This window comes from Hemibagrus wyckioides, linkage group LG10 (genome assembly GCF_019097595.1).
Source record: "Hemibagrus wyckioides isolate EC202008001 linkage group LG10, SWU_Hwy_1.0, whole genome shotgun sequence".
NCBI lineage: Eukaryota > Metazoa > Chordata > Actinopteri > Siluriformes > Bagridae > Hemibagrus > Hemibagrus wyckioides.
In genome coordinates, this window is record NC_080719.1 from 24,932,092 (window position 1) to 24,958,642 (window position 26,551).

At 38.1% G+C, this 26,551-nt stretch overlaps 1 protein-coding gene across 3 annotated transcripts in view; it reads right to left on the minus strand.

Moving 5' to 3' along the window:
* si:ch211-51h4.2 (uncharacterized) overlaps positions 1-26,551 on the minus strand; it is a 147,967-nt gene that overhangs the window by 111,825 nt on the left and 9,591 nt on the right. For all 3 annotated transcript variants that reach the window (XM_058401581.1, XM_058401580.1, XM_058401582.1), the window contains exon 6: positions 2,678-2,813. In XM_058401581.1, the coding sequence (XP_058257564.1) occupies positions 2,678-2,813 (136 nt within the window). The remainder of the gene's footprint in view (positions 1-2,677; positions 2,814-26,551) is intronic.

Here is a 26,551-nt window from a genome sequence, read left to right on the forward strand (position 1 = left end):
TTATTGGAAGCTCAAATAAAAAGCCTTTGTTTAAGCGACAATTCGTCTAATATAACACCACGCACTTAAGCTACTCAAGTATCATCGATAACCTGGGAGTCGCAAACAAGAGGGACATCAGGGACATGTCCCCTGCACTTCTGCAGCTAAACCATTTCTTTTTTTCACTCTCTCTCTTAGCACATGCTCTGACTTCAGAAATCACAAATCTCTGAGGGGAAAAAAAGCACAGAGCGTTTTTGATACCATTTTAAAAGATATTGTTTATTTCAGACTGACTGAAGTTGAGTGCAATTAAACTGCGCGGGACTCGATCAGAGCTAATGCACTGAATGAAGTCAGTGACAGGTTTATGAAAAGACTTTCGCGTGCAGTTTCATGCGGCGAATTAGCTAGATTAGCTTTCAGACCGGATTTGACAAGAAGGTATGAAGATGTAAAACTTGATTATATATTTTGGAATAAAACTATTACATAAGGGTGTGTTTGGCACAGAGCATGACTAAAAACTACTACCACTTAAGCTCAATGTAGGAAGGAAGCTCTTTTATTAGCTAGGGTAAGTGAATGATAATATTTTTTTTTGTTGGAACTTACCAACTGTATACCTCAGTTCTATTTTTTCTCAACCAAGCAAAGTCAGTCGAGGCTTATTAGTGGATTAGTGTATTTATTTTTATCTGTTTAAGCTGACACCTCTGTTGGGGATGCCAGTGTTTCAAAATAAAATTCCTATCTGCTAACACTGCAATTGTTTAGAAAATGTTAAATGAAAGTCATAATGGACAAAATAATATTAATAATGCATGAACAAATTTCAATATAAACAAAATCTGCAGAACGGAAATCGACTTGTGGAACATTTTTAAAGATTATAAACAAATGGACTATTTTATTGCTGTAAGTCTGATATAAAAGGAGTCAGGAGTCTGGCTTTCAGTGTGAGATGCTTTTTTTTTTATATCTCCGTTCTCATAACCTTACACAGAGCGTTAGTGTTTGAAGATAATGCCTTCAAATTTTAGATGCTCGTAGAATGTCAGAGAGCAGAAATGGGTTTGATATCATCATTTACTTTGAAGATATAAACATTTGTGTGAAAAAAAAAAAAACACTAACTTTTTGTTGAAAATATCACCCCTAATAGGCTAGGTATGAAACAGAAATATTTATAGAAGACTACAAATTCTTAATGCCCTGATTGTTCTGCTTTATATGAGCCATTAACCACTTCTGTGGAGTGTCACAGAAATTAAATTCTGAACATGAACTCAAATTCCATTTTTTGGCCTCTGGTAAAAAGAGATAAACAAAAAAATCTGACTTTTATTAAGAAGCAATTCTGTTCTTGAGAATTTTTATTTATTTATTTATGTGACCAAAGCTAGTGGGTATTTTATCTAAATTCACCAGTTCAATATATACTGAAAGAACGTTGGCCATGTTGTTCAAATCTTGAGTTTGGTGCTTGATTAATTTGATTGATTGCGAGACGTGTAACTGTGTGCCCTTCATTTATGAAATATAAAAAGGCTGCAATGGCGCTGTTGAAAATAAATACATTGTACATTAAGGTGAAGAAGAAGAACTGAGGGCAGGATGCCTTTATTATCACCACACATACATTACAGCACAGTGGAATTCTTTTCTTCGCATATCCCAGCTGAGGAAGATGGGGTCAGAGTGCAGGGGCAGCTATAATACAGCACCCTTGGAGCAGGGAGGGTTAAGGGCCTTGCTCAGTTGCCCAACAGTGGAGCTTGGTGGTGGTGGGCCTTGAATCCCGATCTTATAATCAACAACCCAGAGCTTTAACCACTTGAGCCACCACTGCCCATTAAACATTAACATATTTAGTGAGTAATAATGTGCCAGTTTTGCCTACAGAAGTGGTCAGCTCAGCTCATGCATTTCACACCTGGCTCCAAGCCAGCGAGCTTAGAATATTTAGCTGTTCAAAGGTTCAAAATATGTTTCTTTCAACCTTAATGCCTGTAATGATTAGCCTCACCAGATAAACCTGAGTATGAGTCTCCAAATTGGAACTTCAGAGGAAACAAACGGTTTGAATAGTAGGGGTTTTGTCTTGAAGTGGAATAAATAGTGATCTAATGATACCGGAAAGGAGATGGAAAGTACACACTATACTATACATTGTGCCACATTCATTGTCATTGAGGTTTATGTCGTTAAACACAATCTGGAAGCTGTCATTATGTCATTGAACATAATCTGGGAGTAAATCACTGCGTAATGCAAGGAGGTGTGAAAAATTATCCCATATTCAATCCAAGTGCTTGGCCTACAAGTGTGTGGGTGACAGAGCATGGGGGAATGTTGTTTACATCGACATACAGCATCGGAAATTTCCTTTCCATGAGGGCTTCTATAATGCAAATAATGTACAGAGCACTCAAGAATTATTGCCAGCCTTCATAAAAATAATTGCATGAAATATACCTCATTTGAACTGCTTTCTATTACATCTGAAAAGTTCACTTCCTGCAACCACAGAAGCACTTCCCTTTACCCAGCTGATCAGTATCCTGTTTCTCTGGGAACTGTGTACATCACTACAAGTGCTTATGAGTTTTATTTGAGTCATACAGTAAGATATATGGCTGCAATACAGACTTCTAGCAAAATATAAATATAAAAAAGTCTAATTATTACTTACAAATGGAAAAGTAGGATAAAGCTGAAGGCCTGGCTGCTGCGTTGGCTCAGGAAGAGTACGCCAAGCACATGCAGGTTTGGATGAAGGTCCTCCTGGAGCTTCAATATGGTGTTGTCTTTCTGCAGCAGGCCTGCGTCTGAACGCATACAAAGCAGAATAACAATGAGTTTAATTGGCCAAATAAGAATCACTTCTGTGGAATTTGACTTGTCAGTTGCTAATGCAGCGAATGGAACAGAAAAAGAACAGCAGTTTTATGGCAGCAGGGCACAAGACAATGTTGCTTTTCTCTTTTTATTTGTCTTCTTTTGATAGCTGCTACTAGTGACAAGTACATTTCAGACAATAAGCGTGCAGAATGGATGGGTCAGGGAGTGAAACGCCTCAATCTGGCAGCGGCGAGCGCCATGGACGAGTGGAGCCATCCTTCAGCTGCGCACATCACTCTTCATCTGGCGCCGTGGCCGCGTTCAACCACTTTTATGGGGTAAATAATGAATCAGGGAGCAGATAAATGGGAGGAGTGGTGAGAACACGGAGAGGACAGATAAATATGGATGGAGATAAGAGAGGAAATGAGGAAGCCTGTCAGAGCATTGAGAATAATTCATACTCCTGCATGAGGGGGCGAAGAGACGCAAGAGACGCCTGTGTATACTCATGGATTCTGCTCCATGTTTTCTACTTCCTGTCTTGCTACTGCTCCATCTCTGCCTTAAATATGCTAACATCAACTATCTGGGTATTAGAGAAGAAAAAGTCTTTATTTTGTCACATATACACTATATTGCAAAACGTTTTAAGAGTTCTTTAAGAGTTTCTTTCACTGGAACTAAGGGGCCAAGCCCAACCCCTGAATTCAATGATTTGGAGGGGTGTCCCAAAACATTTGACGAAATAGTGTACATTACAGCACAAAGAAATTCTTCCTTCACATATCCCAGGTTTAGATGTCGGGGTCAGAGCGCAGGGGCAGTCTTGATGCAGTGCCCCTGGAGCAGAGAGGGTTAAGGGCCTTGTTCATGGGCCCAACAGTGGCAGCTTGGCAGTGCTGGGACTTGAACCCTGACCTTCAGATCAATCACCCCAAGCCTTAACCACTTGAAGCTTTATTTTGTCCAATAATTCTGTCCATATGTAGGCTTGTTTGTCCTTGTGAAGTCACCTTGTTATAGTACTGCTACAATTCCAAGCTGTTTTCCCAGTGATTTAGTGTTCTACTTCTTAGCTTTTTGATTTTACATGAAACAAATTCCTAGTCTTTAGTCTAACATTAGTTCAGGATTGTAGCCTGCAGCCAGACATCAGCTATGAACTTCGGATCATCTCAATTCTAGGTTTCGGCAATGCAAATAAGCACAAAAGTGCCAACACTACCACCAAAAATAAAAAGAAAGAAAGAACTTTACCATAAAGGACACATGACAAACCAAGTTCTTTTAGAAACCCACAGCCTTGCCCTCTTGCTTTTTTATTCACAAACCAGGGATCTCACAGGTTAAAGCTCACATGATAAAGTCAACACAAGAGACAGTAACCTCTAGCAGAAGCAAAGGAGTGTCTTCCACATCCAGAGGCACTCATTCTAAGCAGTGATTTTAGATGAAAAAGTATGTTTTTTAGGGGTCTTAAAGCAAGGGACTGCAAATGCTGGCACCTCGATCTACACCTAAACCTATAATCCCCCAGCCAGTCCTCTAGATTTTCAGTGGGGGTCTGCTAGTTTTGACCCTGACAATTAGCTTTGGCAACAACAAAAAATAAAATAAAATAAAATAAAATAAAATAAAATAAAATAAAATAAAATAACTAAAAAATATGATCTATAATTCTGGTATTTAGATTTTATACACAAATCAGAATAACACTTTTTCCTTTCCTGCAGATACATGCCATATGATGTAATCTGTTGTCCATATGCTCATATGATGTCATAAATGTGTCATGGAAGATGGTGTTATCGTGACCGTTTTATATCCAGTTCTATAGCAGTATGCTGCTATTATCACCTGATATAATCATAAGATGTCATAATAACTCACTCTAGTTCGCATCTGTTTTATTTTATACCATATATTACAACAGATGCAATGGAACATACCTCATAACAAATGTAAACACATAAAATGTCATGTGACATGAATAATGTCTCATCTATCATGAAATATTATATATGATAGCCTCATGAAGGGCTTAGCATAGTGATTTTAAAATGTCAAAAAAAAAGAGATATAGACAACAAAGGGTCTTGTTTCTTTTATGTTGTTTTTCCCCCCTCATTTCTACTCCTGCTATCCACCAGCGTTTAAAACAGAGGCTTTGTGTGTGTTTGGACCACTGTATAAAATACATTATGACAGTTTTATAAGTGTAGCCTGTCCTTTTTGTCATAAAATATATGATTCAAATAAGCAGTATCGTAAAATAGGTGATCTTGCCATCAAATATTATGGCAGATATCTGGACGATTAGCACTTAGAATCCATGAAGATGGCTTTGGAGTGCGATTGAAGTGAGCAGTTTTGCCACTGAAAAAGACTAGAAATGCTACGATCTCAGAATCAGACCTGTACTCCATCAGAGAATATCTGCTAAATGCATAACAAAATTTTACCACGGTGTCAGTACACATTCTTACACATGACCAGTCACTTTATTTATGATTTGCTGTGCATTTTTTTGCGAACTGCTGATCACACGTCACATGATCAGATGTATGTTTTCTGTATAGTTGTTCATGTCTACAGAAATCTCAATCTGTAAATTATTTGGAGAGTTATGAATAGACATGTTCGTTTAATCCTATTTGTGGTATTTTTTGGTATTTTGCTTTACAGTAATCCCCCGTTAATCGTGGGAGTTACGTTCCAAAACCAGCCGTGATAAATGAAAATCCACGATACACGGACGCCACCCCCAAATGCTTTTTTTTTTTTTATTGTTTATGCCGTAAATGTCCCTCCCACACTCTTTAAACACACACAGAAAACATTTGCAAGCATATAGTGAGATGAATTTTGTGTAAATTCGTAGAAATTCATAGAACATTTATAGTGAGTACTGTATATATGTATGTTCCTTGCCAGAAGCCTTAGAATGTGCAGAAGGAAGGAGATAATAGGGCTTGCAGAAAAAGCATAACAATACAGCATACACAGAACAACACCAAACTCTCGGGACAGTGACACGCCAAGAACTGGGCTGCTGGAGAATTCTGCTTCCCTTTCCCCAAATGCACGCAGAGCCAGCAGCTGTAAGGACGCGCTCGAGGCAGGCGTAGTAGAATCCATATGCAGATCTTTATTCACAAAACGGCACGCAAGAATCGGAATCGATATGGCTAAGCGAAAGGGTCAAAAACCGGAAAATCAAGAACTAGCGAACAGAAACCAAAACCGCAAAACCGAGACTCGTAGAAAACAGTAACAGGCAAAGATCATACACGTAGCAGGCAATCAGGAACAATAAACAAGGCTTGGTACGTAATCCACTACAGAGAACAATACTTCGCAGTGAACAATAGGCAGCGTGCTGCTTAAATACCCGAGTAAGACAGGAAGTGAGTTTGCAAATGTCAATATTCGGGTGATGGCTCCCTCTGGTGCTCTGGTTCTGCAAGCATCGTTACAGAACCCCCCCCTCTAGGAACACCTCCAGGTGTTCGTCGACGCGGGCGCCCCCGTGGACGAGGAGCAGGTCGATTCGGGAAGCTCAGATGGAATTCCTCAGTGAGCGAGGAGTCGAGAATGTCCTGTGCATTAACCCAACAACGCTCCTCTAACCCTCCCAATCCACCAGATACTGAAGGCGGCCACCTCGACGACGGGGATTCAGGATGGTGCGCACCTGGTAGGCAAGGGAGCCATCAATGTCCAGTGGTGGGGGAGGTTCAGTGATAGCGGGGCCGGTGGTTTGAGGCTCGTGGAAGGGCTTGAGTAAAGACACATGGAAGGTAGGTGAGATACGATACGATGCTGGAAGCTCAAGGCGGAAAGAAACTGGATTAACTTGGCGTAGAATTTTAAACGGGCCAACAAACTTGGGGCTTAACTTATGACAAGGAAGTTTTAGTTTTATATTCCTAGTAGAAAGCCACACCTTCTGACCCACTTGGTAACCTGGGTGGGGACGCCGACGCCGGTTAGCTTGGAGCTCTTGTCGTTGGATCGCTCTCTGGAGACGAACATGGGCTCTTTCCCAGACCTCCTGACTACGTCTTGCCCAGTCTTCAACTGTAGGCACATCCGAGGGTTCCCCGGACCAAGGAAAGAGCGGAGGTTGATAGCCCAATACACATTGGAAGGGAGTTAAGCCGGTCGAGGAGTGGCGCAACGAGTTTTGGGCATACTCAGCCCAGGGGAGAAACTCACTCCAACGGTGTTGCTCACGGCTGCAGTATGTTCTTAGGAACCTCCCAATTTCTTGATTAAGCCGCTCCGCTTGGCCATTGGACTGGGGGTGATACCCAGAGCTGAGGCTGACATTGATCCCGAGTTGTTTGCAAAACTCCGACCACACACGAGATGTGAACTGTGGGCCGGGATCAGAAACAATGTCCTTGGGTAAACCATAGTGACGGAAGATGTTTTTGGAAAATGGCTGTGGCTGTTTCCATGGCAGTAGGCAGACCTTTCATGGGGATTAACTTGCAGGACTTGGAAAAGCGGTCGATTACAACCATGACTGTGGTGAAACCTTGAGAGACAGGGAGGTCTGTGAGAAAGTCTACTGAGATGTGAGACCAGGGTCGGCGTGGAACTGGCAGTGGTTGAAGTAGACCTTCTGGTAGCTGACGGCTCGTTCGGGACTGTGCGCAGACCGAGCAGGACCGGATAAACTCCTCGACATCGTGGTTGAGCGATGGCCACCAGAATCTTTGTCGTACCAGCTGAATGGTTCTACAGTTGCCGGGGTGTCCTGAACTCAGGCTCTCATGGGTCCATCGTAACACTTGCTGGCGGAAACCTGTGGGTACATAAACTTTGGTCAGTGGACATGTTGGGGGGGGGGCCTCTGTCGATTGAGCCCGTTCAATTCCACTCATCAGGTCCCACTGCACAGCAGCTACTTGGACAGATGGTGGAAGGATAGGCTCTGGGCTGGATGGTGGCTCCAGGGTTTCATGGATTCGTGACAGAGCATCTGCTTTCCCATTCTTAGACCCGGGGTGGTAGGAGACTGAAAACTTGAATCGTGTAAAGAATAGTGCCCACCTAGCTTGCCGTGGGTTGAGACGCTTGGCTTCCCGAAGATAGGCCAGATTTCTGTGATCGGTAAGGACCAGGAACGGGTGGCGGGCCCCTTCGAGCCAGTGCCTCCATTCTTCCAGGGCAGCCTTTATCGATAGTAGTTCCCGGTTCCCTACGTCATAGTTCATTTCGGCCGGTGTGAGCTTTCGGGAGAAAAAGGCACAAGGATGCAGTTTTCTGGACTCTGGTTGACGTTGAGAAAGCACAGCCCCTATCCCACAGCTCGAAGCGTCCACCTCCACTACGAACGGCAGCTCAGGGTTAGGATGACGGAGTATCGGAGCGGAAGAAAAACTTTTCTTAAGTTTCTGAAAAGCAGCTCTGGCATGATCAGTCCACTTTAATTTCTTGGGCTTGTCTTTCAGCAGTGAAGTCATTGGGCTAGCAATGGTACTGTAGTTCCTGATGAATCTCCTGTAAAAGTTCGCAAATCCAAGGAAGCGTTGCAAACCCTTGATGGAGGTAGGTTCGGGCCAGGATGTAATGGCGGACACTTTCGATTGATCCATTTCTACTCCTTCATGCGAGATTACATATCCTAGAAATGTTATTGTGGAACGGTGAAACTCACATTTCTCCAGTTTCACATAGAGATTGTGGTTGGTGAGGCATTGGAGGACAGCACGAACATGAGAAACGTGTTGATCTAGGCTGGCGGAATATATGAGGATGTCATCTATGTAAGCAATGACAAATTTGTTTAGCATATCCCTGAACACTTCATTGATAAGTGACTGGTAAGACGATAAGACGGCGGGGGTGTTCGTGAGTCCATATGGCATGACCAGATACTCGTAATGTCCAATGTGTTGTGTGAAACGCTGTCTTCCATTCGTCGCCCTCCTTTATCCGGATGAGATTGTAGGCGCTGCGCAGGTCAAGCTTGGTGAAGATTTTGGCTCCTTGTAACTGTTCAAGGGCTGCGGGAACCAGGGGAAGAGGGTAAGGATACGGGACTGTGATTGCGTTCAGGCCTCGGAAGTCAATGCAGGGTCGAAGGCCGCCGTCCTTCTTTTCTACGAAGAAGAACCCTGCTGCCGGCTGGTGAGGTAGACGGGTGGATGTATCCAGCTGCAAGGGCTTCCTCAATATATTCCTCCATAGCAAGCTTTTCAGGAAGTGACAGGGGGTAAATACGATTCTTAGGTGGCATGGTGTTCGGAAGAAGGTCAATGGCACAGTCCCAGGGTTGATGTGTGGGTAATCTGGTGGCCTTTTCTTTACTGAAGACCTCTTGGAAATCTTGGTATTCTTTAGGGAGTGTGACTTGGAGCGATGATTCGGGGCTTTCGATAGACGTGGAAAGGCATGGACGGGTTATCAGGTTGCAAAAACAGTTCTCTAGGCAGAAGGTAGACCACCTTTTTAATTCCCCCTCCTTCCATGAAATGTCTGGGTCATGAAGTTGAAGCCAGGGAAGGCCTAGGACGACAGGGTTTGATGGTGAGGAAATAACGAAAAATCTCAGTCTTTCTCTGTGAAATAATCTGATCTGAACCTCCATGAGAGGTGTGTGGTGAGTAAGAAGGCCCAGCAGCCAATCACAACCGTGATTAAATGAATGGGGCATTCCGATTGGCCAGACTCGTTCCTCCAGCCGAACTGTATTTTGATTTTCAGCTTCACCGTGCTTTCCTAAACAACGCTACGCTGTCCAGTATTTTATATATTATTAACATTTTACTATATTTTAATTAATGTTTATATTTTGTAATTAATAATTATATTTTTATTAATAAATTACCTTATTTCAACATAAAAACAATTCACTATAAGGTTTGCGGATACCGCAATATACCGGGAAAATCCACAAAAGAAATTAGTTATGTTCCAAATAAAAATCTGTGATATACCGGGACCGCGATAAATGAACCGCGATATAGAGGGGGATTACTGTATTGTGCACCCTCAATCTTGTGTTGTTCTTGTGTTAATTCCTAGTTTTGCATTTTAATTTTGCTGTTTCGTTTCTGCTGTGATGCCAAATTTGCCCATCTGGACTTCTCCATGTTAAACCTAAAATGAATTTCCTGGTTACATAATTGCACTTTTGGAAAATATAGTACACAGTTATGGAAAGGAATGATTTATAATCCCACTCTGGTGTCACACAGATGAGGATGGATTCCCTTTTGAGGCTTGTTTCCTCAAGGTTCCCTCCTAATCTCATCCCATGGAGTTGTTCTTGCCACCGTTGCCTTTGGCTTTATACCAGTTTAAGGTAGAAATTTATATATATATATATATATATATATATATATATATATATATATATATATATATATATATATATATATACTGAATTTATATATATTTTTTTTAATAAATTTGCTTCATGACAGTTTTGACATTGACAAAGCATTATACAAATAAAATCAAATTAGACTGCAGAAAAACAACATTTTTCATATTATTGGATGTCTTCTCGCAGCTAATGTCAGAATAAGACACCTTCCATGAAGTGTTAATGACATTATTATGATTGAAATGAAGTGTTAGTGAAATGAGAAATATTGACACTATAAATGTCATGCTATACTGATTTAAAAAAATCCAAAGGGCTCTGTATATATAGAAAAATTTATGTACATAAAGATTAATTCAGACTAGATCACAAATCATGCAACAAATAGTAGCAGAAGACTGGTGATTTATTGATTATTAATCAGCTAAAACCAGCTACTATTCCTATAATAATAATAATAATAATAATAATAATAATAATAATAATAATAATAATAATACTATAAATGATTATAACTGTTAAACAATTAAGAGTAATTTAAAAAAGAAAAAGAAAAAATACATAAAAATGAAAAAAAAAATTTTTTAAACTTGTTTAAACTTGTTTTCATTTTTATTAAACATTTTTGATTTAAAATTCAATGACTAATGGAACTGATATAATTAATGCAAAAAAAAAAATAATAATTTGAGCTTCAAGAAATGTTATACAGCTTACATTTAAATGAACACAAAGCTTTATTTCCGCATTGTCTTGCTAAACTATGGCAAAAATCTTCATGTGGTAATAAAAGTTGAATGTGTAGTAGCTGCTTTCTAGAGTAATGCACTTCTTATAGAAAACAATACGATACCAATAGCAATACTATTATCAAATAGTTTTTTATACGTTATTATGGTTATTTCAAATACGATTAGAGCGACTGAATCTCTTTTAGCCAAACACTATTCACATGAATGTATAAATATTTAAGTGGATATGAGACAGCTGTATCAATTGTAGATTGCTGTTTGAGCTGCCTTCAATGCCTAACCAGTGGTCAGTAGTTCACTGACCAGTCAGTGGTCGGTAGTTTCAGCTCAGAGTAAGAAATAAATGCTAGAGGCTGGATTAACTCAAATGTATGAGAGTAATGGCAAGAAATTAAGTAAATAGAAATAAATGAATGAGTGAAAGAAGGAAGGAAGGAAGGAAGGAAGGAAATACAAACAAATAAACAAACACAGGCTCAGTGGTTAGCATGGTTGCCTTCTGTCTTAAGAAATGCAACAAATATACTGACAAAAAACAAACAAATAAACAAACTAATAAATGTATTTATATTGCAAAATATGTAATATGCATGCATGACTAACTGAAATGTAAGGTAAAGACAAATGAGTTTTCAAACTAACAGACAAACAAAGAAATGGCAGTGTGTTAAACATTAACATAAGAATTACTGACAAAACACTACATAAAACATGAAACTTATAGTATTTAAGCTCAGACAGATGTAACAGTATGAAAAATGATAGAGCATCTTCATCTGCATACATTTCTGACCTCATCAACGAAAATTAGAGACATAAAACAAGCGAAAATGAGCTTACAACTTAATTCTTAATGGCATGCTAGTTTGTACCTTTCATTAAAATGACGAATAACTCTGTAAATCGTTTATGTCAGTCAGCCACCAATCTTAGTAATGATACTTTGGTGTGGCAGTCAGTTTCGAGAGGGTTTTTTTTTAGACTACTGTAAGAATGACAGACATTAAGACTACTGTAAGAATGACAGGGGAATATGCATTGCAGGGATGAAAGCTACATCATTAATTTCTGAGAAGGGCCCATCTGCTCTGGAAAAAAAATGGACAGCCCAGTAATTAAGACAGAAAGCTGCTCGATCTGAACACCTGTCTCTGGATTTCTCACTTTGAGGCAGCAAGACGAAAGGAAAGGAAACAATCGGCCAGGAAACACAATACAATATAGCGGCAGAAGTGTTGGTAAGAGATCTTAGTGCTGTGGTGTAATGATAAGGCTCATTATTACCGCCAGTGTGGGAAGAGGTACAGTACACCTTCCATTAAATGGCAGCTAGGATGGCTTGTGCTCATGCAAGAAATTTCTGATGGACAAATCATGCTACAGATAGGAAGACAACAGTAAGACAGTGTAGTGATGAAAATCTGGAGCAGAAGACTGCTGATTTATTGATTATTAATCAGTTAAAACCATCTACTACTCCTATAATACTACTACTACTACTACTAATAATAATAATAATATTGAATGATTATTATTTTTAAACAATTAATAATTAATAATAATAATAATTCAAATTAAAAATAATATGTAAATAAAACTTATTAATAATTAAAAAATAATACAATTAATAATTAAACTAAATAATAATCATTTTAAACAATATATTTTTTTAGGATTTTTTTAATGTTTATTGATATTTAGATTTAAAATACAATGATTGACATACCTTAATTTAATAAAATAATTTTTTTATTAATTATTGTTTTTTAAAAGTTTTTTAAAAATTAACATTTAGATTTAAAATGCAGTGATTGACACACCTGCTATAATTAATGCACATATACAACAAGCAATAATTTGAGCTTCAGAATACTGTATGATGCTGCTGTACAGTTTTATTTTCAATATTTTTTCAAATAACCATTTATTTAAAATAATGGGGTTTTTTTTCAATGCAGCAATTTCAAAATGATCAGAATTTTTTTATTTGTTGTAAGCTTCCTTGTCGAGAAACCAGCACTGACCCACTATATACCACTCGCAGGGTCTTGGTCCACTCTTCCATGTAGAACAGTTATAGATTTTAAGACATTTTTGTTTTATTATTTTAGTTTGTTCATGTGGAATTCATTTAGACCATTCGTATTTTCAGTAGAGATCAAATCCAGAAACTGAGGTGACACTGATTTTGTCTTTCTGTAATGACTGACTTGGATGCATGTTTGAGTTTATTATCCTGTTAATGGCATCACTAGAACCTAAACTGAATGAAGCCAAGATTTAACCTCCTGGCAGAAGCAGTCTGGTTTGGCTAAACATTCTGGTACTTAGCAGAATTGATGATGCCACCAATCTTCATAAGAGCTTTTGGACAGACAAACCATCAAAGATTCACACATCTATCTATCTATCTATCTATCTATCTATCTGTCTGTCTGTCTGTCTGTCTGTCTGTCTGTCTGTCTGTCTGTCTGTCTGTCTGTCTGTCTGTTAAGGAACAGTGGTGAACCGGTGACAGGATCATGGGTGGCCGAGGCTCATTGATGCACGTGGGAAGAGAAGGCTGGCCCGTGTGATCCGATCCAACAGACGAGCTACTGTTGCTCAAATTGCTGAAGAAGTTGATAAATTTTTTGCTAGAAAGAAGTCAGAATACACAGTGCATGTCCTATCTCTTACCCTGCAAGATGGTGGGACCCTTAGAGATTGGCTAGTAGATCTGATTGAACATTTATTTTAGATTTTCTTAAATTGAATTTATCCCTCATCTTTACATGTGTTAAACTGGGTTAAAAGACAGCCGCCTAAGTATTTCGATAAATTAGCAAAATGCTTTGTTGGAAAAAAAAATGCTTTTGTGTAAATGAGTTGTGTTTCTCTCATTTCTCTCTAGCTTTCCTTTTTGTAGTGGGTGTACACTTTCTTCTTTTTGGTGTTGATTGTAAGCATTGTTCTTCATCTATAATTCATCATCATATTCTTTTTATGGTTTATTACAAGTTCATCACAAAAGCTCATTATGCCTTCTAGTAAATAATAAAACATACAAATGTGCTTGTAAAGAAGAATAAAGAAAATGGTTGCTCTGTTCGCTGGCACTTAAAGCCTGTTAATGGTTGGGAGGAGGATTATTTATAGTTTATTAGATCTTTTTCGGAAGTCAGAGCCAGGCCAGGCAGTGTGGTCAAGCAAGCCAAGGTCAGAACAGACAGATCCACAATCAGAAACTCAGACATAAGGAGAAAGGTCACAACCAGAGTAACTCAAAGAAAGAAAGTAGAGTAAAAAGTTTCATGTGCAAATAGGCTGAGCAATAAATGACGCACAAGTGAGACTCGAGAACATACCTAAGCGTCCTAATGAGTCCACAAACAAGTGACAGGAGCTAATCAGCATGTGAAGTAATACAGGAAGACAGATCAGAAACAGAAGGACCATTTCTGGGACTTCAAAAGGTGCTAATACTCAGTGACAGAGTCTGATTAAACAATTATTATCTATGGGTAATTAAAAAATCAACACCTGTGATGGACAGTAATGAAATAAAAGTACAGTAACTGTTCATTTTTCTATTTTTTCTTTACCTTGCAATCAAGTTTAATTACCGCTACATTTAAATAGATTTCTCTAGATGCATTTGTTACTTAGCGTAATATGAACTTTTTCACATGGCATTAACGAATCTATGACTTTCTGACTTTAGAATCTAAAATCTTGGCTCTTCGATTACCAAAATGTCTCCTCTAGTCTTTCAACATTCACCTTAAAAAGCCAAATCAAGGAGCCATTGACAAAAATCACCATCTCCAAAAACTCAACTTCAATTTATATCACAATTTTAATGTTTTAACATTTTAACAATTTTAGAGGTTAAATCTTCCTGTTAAGTTCAGAATTCATTTTAAAATGTATTTATGTATACAAAGTTCTTTCTGGTCTTATTCCAGAGCACATTATTGACCTTCTCCACCTTTATTCTCCCACCAGAATGCTAACACCTTGTAATCAACTTCTATTCGTCCCACGCTGTTGTGATAAAAATTTAGCCTAGACCACCAGCAGGCTAAACTTATATGCACAAATATTTTGCTTTATTACAATTACCCAGTGAGAGTCCTCCAGATGGTTTCTCAGGAATATTAAAAAATATTTTTTTTATGTACTTATTACTATAGACATAACGTTTGAGGACTGCACTAAGTTTGATTTGTTCCGTTGATAAAACTGCTGTTTTTATATATATGATATTACGTTTGTAGAATATGAAATACTTTCTACAAATCAACTTAAATTATCAAACTCAAACTTATAAGTCCTGGTTACTTATTCAACACTGACCATCATTACCATGTGCCATAGCCATAACAAATAAAACCATACCATATTAAATGTCATAGCCAAGCCCAGGTGTTGTCAACTGGTGGAGTACAGACTGGATGTGGAACAAACAAAGAATAGTATATGGTAGCAGAGCTGGTAAACATCTGAAAAAAAAAAAACCTGACTGTAGTTCAGTGAGTTTTCTAAACTTGAACCAAGAAGGCTTCAGTAGCAGATGCTCTGTTATAAGAGGCCACGGTTGCTGATTTTCAGCTTATGTAATCGCATGCATTTATGTAAATTATTTAGGCATCTCATCAGACCAGAGAGGCGCTACAGGGCTGGAGACATTAGCTCAGAAATGGCTAAGAATTTTCATTCTATGTTCCCTCTCTGGTCTGGTTAGTGAACTGATGACGTGGCAAGAAATACTGATGTAACAGTTTAAAAATAAATGGACAAAAAGGTATGTTTATATCAGATTCAGAACTTGTCTCGTCTGTTCAGAGTCAAGGCGCTAGTCAAGGAGGTGATGAGAAGTATTAAAAAACTAAAAAACACTAAAAAACAAAATGTAAACCACTTTGAATTGTCTTACAGTATTAAAAGGTAACTGTTTTTGCCATTTGCTCATGTTAGCTCCTTATTTGGCCCTTTCTAAGCAAAGAATTAATTGGACCATTAAACATTTAGTGCTCAAACACACCACACTCTCACAAAATCCTATCCAATGTTGCATAAGCCAATTAGGACAGGTTTAAAAAAAAGCAGTAGCTACAGCTTTTCATATGATTTCATTTAAATGACTTTTTACTTCAATCTGTCAGATAACATAAAAAAATAGAGACCGGTTCAGTTAAGCATCAGGCTTTGGTGTAAATACCATGGTTTAACTAAGTCAAGTAAATACATACATTTTAAAACAATGCAGCATATAGGAATATATAATGAAAGCAGTACATGAAGATTTTAACCCAGTCCATCTATCTGCCAATAGATTTCTTCCATTTTGCAAAGAAAAGCACAATGCAGACATCCAGAAGTGCATGTCGTACCAAAAAAGAGCACAGTCATTTTCCTGAGCAGTTGTCACTTTTCTACTTAGAGATGCTGGATGACATTAAGCCTCAAGGGATGTGGGAAAAAAAGGTTGCCTAGTTACAAAAATAAGACTACAATGGAGAAGCATGATAAAAAAAATCAGTGTTGATACACCCTGTGGGAAGAAGCACTGACACTACATCTGAAGTCATTTTTGTCAAGGTGACTTTGTTACAGATTTTTTTATTATTATCTTGAGACCTCAGACCCAAAAAGCTACTAAATAAACTATTCCTGTGCTTATGATGAATGAGAAACAACATAGAAAGTGTTAAATTGTCATTAATAGAGGATCTAAAAACTACTTATAAAAATCAGTGAGCAGGCTTTTAAGTTTAGAATAAAGTACAGTTTGGTGTTTTTCCTATTTATCTAATTCAACTCAAGTACATTAAGTCTGTATGTCTAAATTGTGAATTTACTAACCTGTACTGGACTCCAGCCACACAAGACCATAGCTGGACATAATTTTCATTGCCCATCTAAAACTGTTTTCCATATTTCTGCCACCCCACTGGCATTCCATGATCATCCTGTCTTCATCTCTTCATCTCTGCATTCCCATTTGACTGGATTCTGTAGGTAACCTGGTCGTCAGTAACTGTAGGTAACCTGGTCGTGCTCACCTACAGACACTACCCCAAGGCCTGGCTCCAGGGTTGGGTCTTGGTAACCCCAACCCATGAAGTGTACACTAAATCTTTTTGTACCTTTTATTAGGGTAATTAGGCCTAATCTTTGACCTTTCCCCTTCACCAAGGTTCACCAAGCATGGCCCTACATGATGCTTCTGGTGACATAGCCTTAAAAAATCTTGTTTTTCTGCAAGGCATACATGGTTGAAAGGAGCTCAACAATTTTTGAAAATCCCAGCATACTGTATAGCCTCGGCTCCTTCAATTTGAGAATATCCACTTTAGGTGCTTTGGGCACCCTGGATGGATACCCCTGCTCAAGTCCTGTTAGAGCTGTAGCAGACATATCCCACTGGACAGAGAACCTGGGGCAAACCCAGGACCCACTGGAGCGATATCACAGCTGGTTTGGATAAAAGTGTAGATCCCCCAGGGGTAGCTGGAGTAGCTGGAATCTGTGGCTGGGAATAGCGAAGTCTCAGGCTGTTGCTTGCCCAGCAGGAGTAACAGAAAGAAAATAAATAAATTAACAAAAAGGTATAGTGGTAATTTTGGTGGGGTAACAGGGTAGCATAGCAAGTTCCTGCTATACAGCTTAAGGGTTCCTGGGTTTGATCTTGCTCTGGTTACTGTTTGTGTCAAGTTTTGCATGCTCTCTCCATGTCCAGGCAGATCTCCACTTGGTTCTCTGGTTAACTCCCACCTCTTCAAACCACTGGACATTTTAAATTACCTGGAGTTAAAAGTGAGTGTGTGAGTGTTTGCTAGATGCCTTGCAATAAACTTTGCAATATCTTCTAGGGTGTCTTCATTCACACTATGTTCCTGAGTTGGTCCACCGTGACTCAGATCTGGGTAAAGTGATTTCTGAACATAAACGATTGATATATTTTCAAATGTCACTGATTACAATATCATCTTACTGTATCATTGCATATTTTTAATCAGTCTGTATCTGTGTCCTTTCTTTTTTTGGCTACTGAACAGCTGTTAGTCCAGTAGTAATTAATCAAGAAGACAATTAGGTATTTCATTACTCATTCAAGGGCCTCAAGAGTTCCACTTACTGGTGGGAAGCTCACTGACATTTATATATGTGTGTGATTCACACCTATTATAGGTCACATGACAGTCACTGATGATAATAAATGATAGGTCATGGTTTGTTCCACCTTGACTCATTCTCCTTTCTATTCCTTCTGCATTTTCTCCTACATTTTTCATGGGTAGTCCATCAAAATGGCACCTTGTTGAGCTTGAAAGCTCCAGCTACAGAATTGTTCTTGACACTTAAACTGTAGTATCTGGGCCCTGCTTTAATATTCCTTTCAAACACAATTACCTATCAGATCTTCTAAACTTTAGTTGTCTTCTGAAAGTCCTTCTTTAACTTCTTATATTCTTCATTGACAGAATCTGAAGGAGCTTTAACAGATGAAATCAATTATGTATGACAAAAAGAATAATATAAATAATAACACTCTGTATCTAGAGTATGTTGATATGGCCAAGAAAATATGCTTTCAGAATGGAAATTTTTTTTTTCCCCTGCAGATTTTGACTAAAAAAATAAGGGACGCTCCAAACATTCAACCCAGACCTGAACGTAATTGCTTCAGTTGCAACTAATGTCTCCGAAAACGGTGTACCTTGCACCAAAAAATATTTATTTTGTCATGCACTTTGCACTGCCATCCCATGATGAATGAATATCTATTGCATATCACATTTTCTGGAACCTACACTCACCCTTACCATACTTAGCAGATAGCAGATGCACATTCTCTCCTCGGAGACATCCTTCTTTTTAATGGGATTCTTATCAAACTGCAACAAGCCGGTCTGTGCAGCCGGAGTGTGAACGCCTAATTGAATCATAGAATACCGAGCTGTTGCGAAAGATATCTGATGACACTGTCAACCTGGAATATAAATTAAGCAGGGCTCTGGCAACAGAAAATAGTGGTGTGCACATCAACTGGCTGTAATAAACCAAATCTTTAGCATTAACTTTTTATTTAAAAGTGCATTAACGCAGATAGGTTATCAATTTCAAGGATTTTACGAGTATAATAGGCCGCATGCCATGAAAGGCACCTTCATCATGTGCTAACGGCATAAAGCAGCAGAGAACAAGTAGACCTGCTGAGGATTTACAGGGATGTAGGTGACTTTGTGGTTTGGACGTCTATTCACTCCTAGTATTGCAGCTTTCGCTCATCTTTTCAGGAATGTGATTGTGTTTGATCCACTCCAAACAGAGGGCCACTGAAACAAGCACTGGTATTAAATTTGTTCAGAATTGACTACTGTTAATTAGTTAAAGGGGCAAATACAACACCTCCAATTAATCCTTCCATACTACAACTTACAAGTCATTAGTGTAATAATGATCAAGAAGCCAGAAGATTTTTTTCATGTTGACTCAGCCTTCCTCTTTTTGAATAAAAAGCTCTGCAAATGACTCATTTGCTATAGCCACACTCACTCGAGAGGGAATGCTAAAAAAAAATGCTTATCCTTCTAAAAATGAATTTCTTTGATGGAATGCTGACTCTCACACTTGAAAGTCATTCATTAAGCATAGAGAATAATATGCCAAGAAACTCAGCCTACAATGAGTGATAGTATTCCAAGTTAATTCTATTTATGGCTTCAAAGCTGCATCCAACTGCTGATTTGCAAATTGTGTCGAGCCAACAAAAGATGTGCCATGGCCGTCATCATCGTAGTGAGGTCTATTGATGCAGAGTAATAACACCATTTTCAATTTTCATGAACTGTAAAAAGCCCTTATAGTTTCATACTGAAAAACAATGCAAAAAAAGACTGATTATATGCAAATAACATATGCTGGGGAAAATCACAGTGATGTTAATACTTTAAATAGGTCACACAAGCCACTCTGATAGATCGCAACGTTCATTTTTCGTCTCCCCAATGCTTCGTTTCAATCACTGAATTTACCTATTTAGTCCTGCTACTTTCTAGATCCGTTGAGCCCATAGCACTGCCAAATTAATTCGCTTGAGTTATAGCTCGAGTTGGGCACACACTAGGAGTTGATTTATGGCCACGAGGTATATGCTGTGTATTTTGTATTCAATTAACATGTCAGGAGATACAGACATATTTAAATATGAATGCCAGAAAGAAAACGAAGGAGGTGAGCCATCAATCTGTCCAGGTGAATTATACATATATAGTCAACCCCAGAATTATTGGCACTCACAATAAAAATGAATATTTAAAATGAACATATACAATAAGTCATAATTTACTGCAAAACATATGGGGGCACTAGATATTTATTTCTGCTGGAGAAAATAACAGCACTGAAATTTCTACCACCTATATTTATTCCTGTATTAATTTTTATACTTTCTACCTATTTTGATGTAAATTCTATTTTTATGTCATGGTGAGTAGAAAAAAAAATAGGATTTCACTGCACATTATACTGTGTATGGTTGTTTATGTGACCAATAAAATTCCTTCCTGTAATGTCTAACAAGGTTGCCGAAACTCATAGACGTATTATGGATGAGTTCTTCATACAGAACATTGTCAGCTTTTTTTCTACTTTAGGATTTGAATTGTATGGACTTTCATCAATTCAGACATAATCCAGAAACTGAAAAGTCATCGCAATACACTGCTGATTTGTCCCAACATTTTAACCTCCTGGCAGAGGCAACCTGGTTTTTAAGGAACCTTCAGGAAACAGCTGCTGAGTCTGTTCTGTTACACATCAGAACACATACTGAACAGATTTACTAATAATAATATCTGTAATTCATTTTGTATAGTTTGCTGTTAAAGTACTTAGCTAAGAAATTGTTATTTGTTATGGTCACGACACTTCCTGATGATGTGAGCCCATGGCACAATGCTAATTGCTAGTTTGCTAATTTTCTATACATGCATCATACATCTTTAGTAGCATTGTGGGTATGTATGTTTATTATCTTTTTCTCATTGTTAAGTCATTGGTTAAATGCCTGTATTTTGTGAGCTCTGTCACGAATTTGGTAGCATAATGCTAATGTGTCTCTAGCTTTTTTGGAGTTCATATCAGGATTAGCGATCTCTGGTACTAATATCTGGTACTAATATCTAGTACAGTTTTGTTTTAAATACGCTGTGAATAACGTATGTAATGATGTAGGGCAGTGGTGGCTCAAGTGGTTAAGGCTCTGAGTTGTTGACCGGAAGATCAGGGGTTCAAGCCCCAGCACCGCCAAGTTACCACTGTTGGGCCCTTGAGCAAGGCCCTTAACCCTCTCTGCTCCAGGGGCGCCGTATCACGGCTGACCCTGCGCTCTGACCCCAACCTCCAAGGATGGGACATGCGAAGAAAGAATTTCACTGTGCTGTAATGTATATGTGACAAATAAAGGCTGTTTCTGTTTCTGATGTAAACAACGAGCTCTACCACATGTAAAAGTTGGCCCCAGCTCTGCCAAGCTAGCTTTTTACCCTTCTCCAGAGGTGCCATATCATGGCTGACCCTGTGCTCTGGCTTCAACTTCCTAACAAACAAAGATATACAAAAATTGTTGAATTTCACTGTGTTGTAGTGTATATGTGACAGATAAAGAATTTTTCTTCTTCTAGGTCTATATAAACTCTTGCAATAGCATCTCAACAGCTAAGCCTCCAGGCTACTGTTTTGAAGGTTAATCGCTGAGCCTTTAAACAAAGCCCTAAAACCATGAACCGAGCCCAACCTAAGATACTTAGAAGCATAGAAGCATCTGCCCAAATAAAATTAATGTTCTGTAACCCACTTGAGGTTGCTCAGTGACCCGGGATGCTCACCATTATGTGCGTTATTGGCCATTGTTTGCCGTCTCTCAACTTCTAACAGCCTTGAATGATTGTTCTGTGGCTTGCATTTGTAGCACCTTACATTTAAGTTTAGCTTTCTCTTCTGCTAGCCTAATGTGTTGCTATTCAGATATAAACAAAGTGATAATTGTTCCAAATTCTAGGTATGTGCACCAAACAATGCTACATTCTTTGCAACCAACATTTAAATTCTCAATTCAGTTCAACTCAGCTATGAAGTGGTTGACCCCTATGCTGGTTTAATGGAAATTAACAGGCTGAAATTCCTTTTTTTTTTGGCATCTGGTAACTATATGACTTCTAGTTCCCACTTTAAGTCTTAGTAGTATTAAGGATGTGGTAGCTTAGTGGTTGTGAGTTCAAATCCCAGGTCTAACAAGTTACCACTGCTGGGCCCCTGAGCAAGGCCCTTAACCCTCAATTGTATAAAATGAAATGCATTATAAGGTGCTTTGGATAAGGGCAAATGCCAGAAATGTAAATGTAGTCTTCACAAACCCTTTTTGCACACATCTCTCTCTCTCTCTCTCTCTCTCTCTCTCTATGTCTGTCTCTCTCTCTGTTGAAATACCCATTACTCATGCTCTTTGATTTGATCCCTGTACCTGACCCTAAATGCTTCTATCCTGCAGAACTCCTACTTCAACATGGAGTGTCCTTCATCTGAGAATCACTTGCTACCTCTGAGGATGTCCCTGCCTGGACAGTGTACAGATTGCTGTGAGATTGCTGTGGACGCTACCACACAGATAACCTAAAGATGGATAGGGATGGTTTCACTTGAATAAAATTGAATTCAGTTGAATTGAATATTTGTTCCAGTGAATTTCTCAGACCATCTTTACAGTCCTGGTTGTCTGTATTGGATACTATAATTTCATATCAAAACTAACTCATGCCCAGTGATAAAAATATTAAGAGTGATGGTAACCTGGGATAAGCACAACATAAAAAGCCAGAAAGTAATTCTTGTACTTGTTTGCAGAGCTAACAGAAAAATATCAGTGTTACCCATTTTGATTGAGATTTTTAAAATTTGTCTTTTATTAAACTCCATTGTAACTGTACCAGCAATGTTCTCCTGTGACAACCAGAGTGCCACATAACTGCTAACTTCTCCTGGGAATAATAAAAAAAATAATAATAAAAAATACAGCATCAACTAATTTACATCACCGTCTCTAAGAACATTGCAAACGTTTCAATACTTACGTATTTAATTTGTTTCAGGTTGGATTTTCCCTTTAATATTTTATCCAAAGGCACAAGCAAAGAAGCCTTAAGGAACCTTATTCTCTTTTTATGCTTGCTCCTTTAACAACTCTTATGCTTGGGTTGTATTCTACTTCACTGCTTGGGGCAAAAGCATCTGTCTGAAGAATAACAGAAAATCTAGGTTATATTGCAGGCAAGAATACAGCCACATGCTTTAGTAAATGTTGCCTTACAATCTTAACTCAGCTGTTGTTCAAACACCTGCAAGGTAAAATGGACAGACGGTTTCTGGACGATCCCACTAATTATCACTTCCAGCTTCTCACGGTTCTGCTTAAATGATATCCTGTTGTGATGCTGCATGTTAGGTCATGTCAGAAGGTCTTTGTAGAAACCGTACGACCTCTGGTAGCTGCGGTGGCAGATGATGTTCTCAGGAAGCCCCGCCTCTTTTTCCACACTCTCTCTCTCTCTCTCTCTCTCTGACAGCATAGTCCTCTCCCTCTGTATCATTCATCTTCATTAGCTAACCGCTCCCTCCATGGTACGTCAAAAATACTTATTGCTTCTCCTCTGTGGGCCTCGGCTGAGCCTGATTAGTTAGCGCCGATGCAGGGAAATGTAAGCTCCCATGCTCTGGCGGCGTGCTGTTAACACTCCCCTCAGCCCTCTTAATGAAAAAACAATACAGCCACCATCTGCTTCTCCTGACTCCAGTCACGCTGCTTCTGTTTGACTCACTACACTCAAGGATGCTACGAGAATTCTTTCTGTAATGAGAGATTTTTTTTCTTTACAGTTAAAAGAGAATAGTGCCAAATAGAAAGAAATACAACATATACAAATATAATTTAATTGGATGAGCATTTAATCCAGGCGTGTAAACAACAATGCTAAAGAGATATCATCCACACTAAGTTGGCTGCTTTACTGCTAAAACCAAATAATTTAATAAGAATATCTGAAAAAATGGTTTACTGTGTACTTTTGCTAGCATTACTGAAGACAATGTTTATTTTTTAAGTCTGCTTATATAATATTATAAGGCTTTTAGAGGTTGGCCATGCTTTTAATAAACTACCCTTCTATCAGCTTCCAAATTAAATTATTTAAATAGCTTACATTACTTTTGCTTTATAGGTATTTTGAAAATGTACTGCAAATTATTTTGAAGATATCACAGAGACCTTGTGGTTACCAACTTTGCCTTGCACCTCTGGGGTTGGTGGTTCGATTCTTGTCTCCATTCTGCATGCCTGGAGTTTGCATTTTCTACCTGGGTGTTTCCTCCAGGAAACCCTGTTTCCTTTACCATTCCAAAGACATGCACTGTAGTCTGATCGGTGTGATTGTGCCCTGTGATGGGTTGGAACCCTTCCAGGTTGTCCCTTGTCATATGCCCCGAGTCCCAGGGTGTCCCATGTTTTGTGCCCCGAGTCCTATTGGGTGTCCCTTGTTTTATTCCCCTGAGTCCCAGGTTGTTCCATGACTTATGCCCTGAGTCTCAGTTCCTTGTAAACATTATGATACAGAAAATGGATGGATGGATGGACGGATGGATGGATAGATGGATGGATGGATGGAGGGATGAATGGATGGATGGACAAAGGATAACAAAGGGGCCTTGTACAATTCTAGAAGTAAATGATCCCTAAAGATCTGTATAGATTTTTTCTAAAATCAAATCTATTTTTCTTTTTTTAATCAAAGATAGGTAGGAAGGCATTTTTTATGTAACAAACCATCAGAGTACATTAGATTCTACCAATTATTTCTTATAAGGGTTAAACTTGCTGTTTTAAAAAGAGGCATCCAGAATGGCAGGATTAACTTAAAATCTATTTTAATCAGTCCTGTGCCACAGTACCTGAGCACATGTGTTATCTGTTATGACCTGCCATGTCTTCTCCTTTAGCTTGAATAATGAAAATTACAGCAGAGGGAGAGCTTTTCCTTACAAAGCTCACCAGCTAAGGAATAACCTTCCTGTCTGTGTTCAAAATTCAGTCATTTTCAAGCTTTAAGGTTATGTTAAGATAAAAAAATCTACTTGTGTAGTCAAAGGCCAAGAAAAAAGTTTAGCCTTATGTACCTACTAAGCATACATAGCAAACACTGAACCACTTTATATTTCACCTTTAACATTAAGCTAAAAATTTATCCTGGCTTACAAATTGTGATATTTTAACACAAAAAACAAGTGAAGATGTAAATGAAGTGTAGTGTAATGTAAATGTAAAGTGTAAATGTAAATGTAAAGTGTAGTGAAGTGTAAATTGCTGTAAGATATGGGGTTTCCACTATTTCCACTTGACAACTGTAGTTACTTTAGCTTAAGCTTCTCTTCTATTAACTGCTTCAGAATGGGTGCATTGATACTGATAATGGTATGGTATTAAGTATTAAGTTCAAGACCACAATTGTTTATTTATAATTATAAGCATGTAAGTCTAGTGTATGTAGTCACGCTGATGAACAGAAGAAAAGGCAACGATTTGGACGTATTTCACAATTACTGCAAATTGTGTTCTGTAATGAGATTACAACATCCTTGTGTAATCAGTCCCTCCAGGATTGCACAATTTTGCGATCATAGAAATTTAACCCATAATCAAGCAAACTCTGTGATATTTGGAGGAGCATTCCATTTTTAAAAATTACTTCAGATAAAAAAAAAGCCACAGCAAAATCAAGCATTTTTGGCTGCTGGAAAAAATAAAATAAAATAAAATAAAATAAAATAAAATAAAATAAAATAAACAAAAACTCACATATAATAAAGCAAAACTCACCTGTAAATAATCAACTCAACTGTTACCAATCAATAGAACATAGAAATAAAATAAAATTCAAATAATATTCAAATAAAATAAAAAACAGAAAAAACAGAGAAACTCAACTGTAAATAATCAACTCAACTGTCAAAAATAAACAGAACATAGAAATTAAATACATTTAAATTAAATTAAATACAATTAAATTTAATTAAAATAAATTAAAATAAAATAAAATAAAAAAACAAAAAAACAGCAAAACTCAACTGTAAATAATCAACTCAACTGTCAAAAATAAATAGAACACAGAAATAAAATAAAATAAAATTACAAATTAAAGTTAAATAAAGTTACCAAGTAACCAGTGAGCATGGTGATGATGATGGAGAAATGAGTCCAATGAGTTTAAACTGCTTGCACACTACAGTTCTGCAAGCACTGAGCACACACACTTCCTTGAAAAAGAAATGATGTTCCAAAGCTCTAGTGTATCTTGATAACTTATCTGACCTACTGTCTTGCCCATATCTAATTGAAAAAATAAAAAATAAAATCAATAAAAAATGAATTTCATTTAATATGAATTAAAGAATCAGATTGTGAAGACCAACAGTTCTTCTTACAGACTGTGACTGGGTTACTGAAACTGCAACTACTGAACAGCTCCACTGAGGGACTCACAGAAGAAGTAACAGAATACAAGATGCATTGCTCTATGCACTCTATCCAAAA